This window comes from Nicotiana tabacum, chromosome 13 (genome assembly GCF_000715075.1).
Source record: "Nicotiana tabacum cultivar K326 chromosome 13, ASM71507v2, whole genome shotgun sequence".
Taxonomy (NCBI): Eukaryota; Viridiplantae; Streptophyta; class Magnoliopsida; order Solanales; family Solanaceae; genus Nicotiana; species Nicotiana tabacum.
This window is the reverse complement of record NC_134092.1, coordinates 73,738,809-73,746,611: the sequence shown is the minus strand read 5'-3', so window position 1 is coordinate 73,746,611 and position 7,803 is coordinate 73,738,809. Positions and strand designations below refer to the sequence as shown.

General features: G+C 36.0%; 1 protein-coding gene across 1 annotated transcript; it reads left to right on the top strand.

Annotated features, from left to right (window-relative positions):
• The first annotated feature begins 778 nt into the window (after positions 1-778).
• Positions 779-5,992, top strand: LOC107788723 (proline transporter 2). The gene is made up of 7 exons (XM_075228041.1): positions 779-1,324; positions 2,205-2,429; positions 2,549-2,643; positions 2,789-2,978; positions 4,581-4,705; positions 5,184-5,399; positions 5,510-5,992. The coding sequence occupies exons 1-7, from the start codon at positions 1,210-1,212 to the stop codon at positions 5,885-5,887; spliced, it is 1,344 nt and encodes a 447-aa protein (XP_075084142.1). The 5' UTR covers positions 779-1,209; the 3' UTR covers positions 5,888-5,992.
• The last annotated feature ends 1,811 nt before the right edge of the window (positions 5,993-7,803 follow it).

Below are 7,803 nucleotides of genomic sequence, written 5' to 3'. Positions count from 1 at the left end.
AACTGCGCCCGATTATCACGTCCCACGTAACCGGAACCGGCAAGATAAATGCCTGACGCAAATACTGCCAATAACGGCTAGCCATTATATTAGGAGGACGGTTACACTTGTACAATAATATAAATATCCCAACACCTACACTTGTAAATCTCTTAATATTTCTTGCTTATAAGCTTCAGTCAACTTCTTTTCAATTTTGCGGATTATTCAATAAGATATCCCGGCTATTCTCTCTTTTATTTTAATTCAAATTCTGATCATTCTGCACTTACTTGCTATTATCATAATCATTTTCTTATTTTATATTAACAAAGATCAACTTAATCGTGCTAATGCAATTGCTTAAGACTTAACTTTACAAATTTAACTGGTTTTGATTTTTAATCGAACTTTAGGGTAAACAGGTGCTATTCACTAGTCACTTTCAAATAAAACTAGATAGTATTCTTAACTTCTATATTCAAAAATATAATCAAAATGTTATTACGACACGCTGTCGTTATGGTTGTGTATTCTATATCTTGATATATGAGGTTTCATATATTGGTCGGACTCTAAAATAAGGTGTGTAAATACAACTTCTAGCAAATTTAGGGGTCATCCATGTTTTCTGTCATTAATATATTATACCCACATAACATACGTACTTAATTAAAAAGTTGAAAGTAATGTAATAAAATCTTCTAAAAGAAAAAACATTTTCAACAAAAGATATTTCTGAGAGTAAATACTTACTTGTCCCATATAAACGCCGGGAGTAAGTGTGAACCCGCGTTCAAGGTATACACTTGGTTACCTGCACCTGTCGTCACAGAAGCGGTAGAGATTTTGTGTAATCCATTTCCGAATTCCAATATTCCATCAGCATCTGTTTGTCAAAAAATAAAAATAAAAATAAAAATAAATAAAATTAAAAACTCAATCAAACGTCTTAAATAAGAAGCCCACTTGGATTTCAAGAATCATCAATAGCCTTACGAATTTCATGGAAGTACGCTAGTTTTGTGCTTCTCTTTTGTTTGTTGGGTTCTTTGTATAAATTAATATCTCCACCACTTAACCCCATTCTGCTTCACACCGATATACGCAACCCTTTATTTGCGTGTAATTGGTGTGATGTCTGAATTCTGCCATTGAATTGAATTAAGTGGGGCTCTGGCTTTGGAAACAGTTTTGCTCATTGAAAGAGAAAAAGAAAAAGAGTTTGTAATGGAAGATGAACATAATAACGGTGTTTATGGGCAAAGCCCTTCTTCTCGTAAGGAGAAAACAGAGGATCAGCACTCTGTTGTGATTCCTGATACTGCCCATCAAGTCAGCAACGGTTGTTTCTCTATCCCCTTTTTTGGCCTTTGTTTTTTATATTTATTTATGTTTCTTTGTGGCTTTCGTTTAAGGTTAGATTACATTTGTTAAGGGTCTTGTATGGAGGTTTTATTCATGGAAAATTTATCTTCTCCATTTTTGCTCAGCCTGCTTTGTTGTGTTATGCTATTTCTTTGGAAAAAAAACAACAAGAAGAAAACAAAAAAGAAACATAACTATATCCTCCTTCCATTCGCTTTTTTTTTTTTTTTTGGCTCCTTCTTGTCTTCGTTTTTTTTGTGGGGTTTTATTAAGTTTATATTAAATTTGTTATGGGTCTTTAGGTAGGTTTTATTTCTGCAAAATTTGTGTTTTCGAATTAAATTGATGAAAAAAGGAGGGAATTTTAGAAGATTGAAGCTATTAGTGAATTTTTGCTCAGCCTGCATATTAGCAACCTTAAATTCATTTTTTGTAAAGAACTTTTTAGGTTTGCTTCATGGGGTCACGCTTTCTATTAAAATTCTTGTAATCTCTGTTTTTGCTTCTTTGTGTTATACTATTTCTTTGGAAAAAGAAAAAGAGAATGATAATTCTTGGTCCTTTCTAATGAACTTTTCGCCCCTCTTCCAAATAGCTTAAGCTTTTCATGTGTATCAGGTGCATGAAAACTTCTTTTTTTGGTAATTGAAAAAAGGAAAGTTTTCATGCACATGATACACATGAGAAACAAGTAATTTTTCTGTTTTGTCTCTTTGAAAAGTTTAAAAAGAATTCTGTGATGCATCATTACTATTAAAAGAACTTTCTGTTTTTTTTTTTGTTTTTTTAATAATTGTATCTTTGGCATGAATGCCTATTGACTCTTTTGTTGATTCATTTGTTTTGCAAAAATGTAGACTCATGGTTTCAGGTGGGAGTTGTTCTGAGCATGGGTGTCAACAGCGCGTATGCACTAGGATATTCTGGCACAATCATGGTTCCTCTAGGTTGGATTGGCGGTGTAGTTGGTTTAGTTTTGTCCACAATTGTCTCTTTGTATGCAAGTGCTCTTATGGCTAAGCTCCACGAAGTTGGAGGGAAGAGGCATATCAGATATAGAGACCTCGCCGGATTTTTGTATGGTATGAGCAATGAAAAAAATACAACTAGCTGATTTCATGCTCCCGACATCAATAGCTTGTTTTATTGCTTGATTGTTTCTGCAGCTTTAATTTGAATTGAACTTATTTTGTTGCTGTAGGTCGGACTGCTTATATGCTTATATGGGCATTACAATATGCAAATCTCTTCTTGATAAATATTGGATATGTCATCATGAGCGGTTCAGCCTTAAAGGTTAGAAATAAATTTTCCCTCCTGCAGCCATTTTTTTCTTTGGATAATTAGATAAGTTGGACAAAGTATCTCTATATGTTTTTAAGTGAATATAAAGTCTTAAAACATTTTTTCTGATTCATGCTTTCCTTGAGTTGCTTGCCAGGCTTTCTATATTATCTTTAGGGATGACCATCAGCTAAAGCTGCCACACTTTATAGCAATAGCTGGATTAGCATGCATCCTCTTCGCCATTGCAACACCGCATTTATCAGCACTGAGGGTTTGGCTCGGGTTTTCAACACTGTTTATGATACTGTATCTCAGCATAGCATTTGCGTTGTCTGTTAAAGATGGTATGCTACTTCCTCACTTTAATATTTGACTAGCCATATGAATACAATGCAAGCATGTGACAAAAGTAATATATTACATTAATTAATTTTATTAGTTCACCGAACTGTGGAACATGTAAAATAACATACAAACAGAGGTAGTTGTAAACCATAAAACTATTGAGGTTATTACAAAATCAAATGCAATGTGACTAATTCAATATTACATTCCAAGTCGCAATTGACTATAATTTCATTGAGGGTAAAATTTGATTATGTAATTTGACCAAATAACTTGGGACTATAATTGTCAAAAATATCGATAAGTTCAAAATGTCTCTGTGCCAATTCTCAGTACTTGTACTGTGTATTGCCATTTTTCTAACTAATAAGGAGCCCTATTTTCAAGTTGGTTACGTGATAGACCTGCAGGCTTTCGGTGCTTATGATGTAGTTTTGATTTCCTCCGCGTTACGAAAAGTAATGCATGTTTAAGGAAATCAATTGTGTTAAGCTGATAGCATAATCGGATAAATATTATTCGTTAAAAGACATTTGCTAAAGAAGAATTTTGTGATGCTTAATTGTGTGAATATTAGAGTTAAATGCCAAGAGGTGTTGTTATGTCAAATATCACCAGTTTCTCAAATTATTCATGGGAGGCAACTAGATTTTATCATCATACATTGCCAGTTTTGCTTTTTCTGTCTGTAGTTTCTAGAAAGTGTTCCAGAATCTCATGTTACAGTTAGTAGAGCTATTATGAAGGCGATGTGAACTACGATCCCTTACCCATATTATCATCATATCAGCAGAATAGTTCACACATAAGCATCTAGATATGGAGGGGCTTGTCTTGTTTGCGTACCTGATATGCAGTTGATGTCGCATTGGAGTTTTCCTTGATGCGCTAGAACCATGCTCTATATAAACTTTACCGTATTCAGAACTAGTTAAAGGAAATGTTAAATTTTCAAAGTTTATATGATCCCACCTTTGACTTGAGACTAAAAGAGGATGAAAATGTGGTCACAGCAGTTGTGGGAAATCTTTCTTTTGGCCCAAAAACTACCTCTTAGAGGGAGTTAGAAAAAATTGAATAAATCTAATCAGAATGAAGGAGAAGCAAAATTCTGTAATACGAAAGATTCCCTTCTAGTCTCAGACGAGATCTTTCAAATGGAACATTTTTTTGTAGTCTCTCACCTTTTCTCCTAACCATTCAAAGGGAAGAAATTAGACTTTTCCTTCCTCTATGTTTCTCACTTTTACCTTCTGAACTCTTTATTTTTTCCAACATTTCGTCATATGCACTTAATGAATTTGAACTTTTTGCTTTTCTTTGTTTATAGCATTATGACTATGTTAACCCTTCAATTTTGGTGTGGACTTGTACTTGGTAATGAATGTCTAAATATTTATGACATGCATATCACTGGGATATGGAGGCAGCTTTTAAATTTAAGCAGGTACTTCTGTTTTATTGAGTGACAAGGATCCCTGAGCTTTTTTCGTTAGCCTGCCATTGGTTGGTCCTTGAGAATTACTTGAAGCAGCTACACTGATGTATACTTTAGCATCATCTTGCTCGTTTCATTGAAGTATCCGAGTTCCATATCACAGGTGTAAAGGCTTCTCCTAGGGACTATAGCATTCCAGGATCAGGAGACAACAAAATTTGGGCAATTATTGGTGCGACTGGAAACCTTTTCTTTGCATTTAACACTGGAATGATCCCAGAGATACAGGTTAGGAAATACATCCACCAACTTTTGTGATGAGTGCCATACTTTCTTATGAATTTTAAGTTACGTAGAATTATATGATTATATCCTTCGAATCTTGTTATATGATCAGAATATCTGTTGCCTATGCTCAGTTAGATATCTGAAATTTCAACCAGTGGTTGCCGGAGTATTATCTATATGATATCAGCAGATTGAAACGGCTTCCTCATTATTGTATAGGATAGATTCAGAAGTATTCGAAGTGAAATGTTTGACACCATCATTTGTAATTCAACTTTTCTTTTCTAAATACATTGATAGTTAGATAGCTTCCACTGGCACCTGATACATAAGTCAATCTGAACGTCATAGTTTGCGCTTTTTAGCTTCATTTTAAGGTTCTCACTTGCTGATAGAATGATAGTGTCAGCTCCGTTAGCTCTTAGTTTTCTTTTAACCTGCCATTTGATACAATTTTCTTGAATTTGTGTTGCGACAGGCTACAATCAGACAACCTGTCGTTCGAAACATGGTGAAAGCTCTTAACTTTCAGTTTTCAGTGGGAGTTGTTCCCATGCATGCTGTTACTTACATTGGGTATTGGGCTTATGGATCTGGCGTTTCATCCTACTTGCTCAACAATGTCCATGGTCCAGATTGGTTGTTGGGAGTTGCTCACTTATCTGCCTTCTTCCAAGCTATCATTACCTTGCATGTAATATTAATCACCTTGATTTTATTGTGACCATATTGTTTTTACCTTGAAAAAAAAAAAGCCAACAGTTTATTCTTCTCTAATAGTAGTTACTTTGCTTCTGCTTGTAGATATTTGCAAGTCCAACATATGAGTTTCTAGATACTAAATATGGAATCAAAGGAAGCGCCTTGGCTCCGCGCAATCTTGCATTCAGACTGTTCGTCAGGGGTGGTTACCTTATCATGACCACTTTCCTATCAGCTTTGCTACCTTTCCTGGGAAACTTCATGAGCCTTACTGGTGCTATCAGCACAATTCCGCTCACGTTCATACTCCCAAACCACATGTACCTTGTCGCCAAGAAAAACAAGTTATCAAGCTTACAGAAGAGTTGGCATTGGCTAAATATTCTGGTCTTTGGTTGCATATCAGTTGCTGCATTTGTAGCTGCCTTGAAGCTTACCATACTACAGACTCAAACTTACCATGTCTTTGCTGATTTATAGTTTTTCTTTCTGTTTGGGTGAATTGGAAGGTATTCCAAGGTCTAAATTTCTTTGTTAGCGACTTTTATTTGGCATTAATAGAAAATGCAATTTTGGTTGCATTGACGATGATCTGTCAAGCTAGCTCAAAATTCGAAGATATTAGCGATCAGGTTTTGCGAATTGATGCTGCTCAAGCAGTTATATCCATTTGTTGTTATGTTGTAAGAGCCTAGCTCACTAGTGATATTTTTCGGTTTTGGCCTAGGCCAATACATTTTATAATGTGTCGCTGGGGTTTGGGGCTTGCTTCATTAAGTATCCAACATCTCTTTGGTGTTTTGTCGATGTGTGATGTGTCTAGAGTTTGCCCATCATCATTTCAAAGATGTGATATTCGCCTAAGCCCAATTGAGGTTAGTCCACCATCTATCTCAATGATGTGGGATTTGTCTAAACCTAATTGAACGTTGAGATTTGTCCCGATATCACTTAAGGTTATATGAAATTAATTCATCATCTATAAAAACATATCTATCCTGTAATACCAATCAACCGATTCATTGAGCAATTCTTGGGTAAACTATAATAATAATAATAACAACAACAACAACAACAAATTGTCACGACCCAAAATTCAACTAGTCGTGATGACACCTAACCCAACCCGCTAGGTAAGCCAATTAACAACTATCCAATTTAATGAGATTTATTGAGACACATGAATGATAAAATAACTGAACCTTTATACATTTTCAAGGACTGGTAGTACAAATCATGAGCTTCTAAGATTTAGAATTTACAAAGCTAGTATGAAATAAAATACATCATCTGTTTGAAATATACATGAACAGATTTAAAATTCTAAAGCTACCAAGATCAAGAGGCAGCTATGACCGGAACGCAAGTACATCTTCCGATCCAGCTCCCGCCGTACACAGCAACATCAGCATCCAACATCTGCACGCAAGGTGCAGAAGTGTAGTATGAGTACAACCGACCCCATGTACTCAATAAGTAACAAACCTAACCTTAGGTTGAAAGTAGTGACGAGCTTGGATAAGTGTTAGAGTCCAACACCAACAGCCAGGAACAACTCATAACAATATAACTAAAGCGGTACAAGTAATAACTCAAAGGCAAAATGCTCAGCTCGTTCACAGTTCCGAAAAATAGGCATGCTTTTCAAGTATAACAGTAAAACCCAAATCTTTTATCGAAATTACCAAAATATGAGTAAGTTTGTAAAACAGTGATTTTTCTCCAAGAACTTTCAACAAGTAAATGTTTCAATATCGGATGGCATGAGGAAAGTACATCTCTATGCCTACATGTCAATGTGTATGAGAAGTCATGAATGACGTAATACCGTACATCATGAGGAAAATGCATCTCTATGCCTGTATGTCAAGTGTGCATGTCGAATGCAACGCAACACAGTGATAAAACCATATGCATACTCTCAGAGTATCAATTCACTCAGTCCTCCCAGTCACTCAGTCCTCACAGTCACTCAGTCCTTACAGTAACTCAGTCCTCCCAATCACTCGGCACTCGCTTTCGGCACTCGCGCTCGACACTCGCTCTCGGCACTCGCTCTCGCACTCAGTAGGTACCTGCGCTCACTGTGGATGTGCATACTCTAGAGGGGAAGATCCAGCCCAGGCGCTATAATAAGCCAATCATGGCATGAATCAATAATACCTGTTGCGGCGTGCAACCCGATCCCAACATGAATCAATAATACTTGTTGCGATGTGCATCCCGATACCATCAATATCCTCACAATCAGGCCTTCGGCGTCACTCAGTCATCAATCTCTCCAGTCTCTTGGGCTCACAATGTCATGAAAATCAGCCTAAAATGATGATGCGATGTATCAATAAATGGTAATAGAGATTGAGATATGATATGCAAATGAATGCGTACGACTGAGT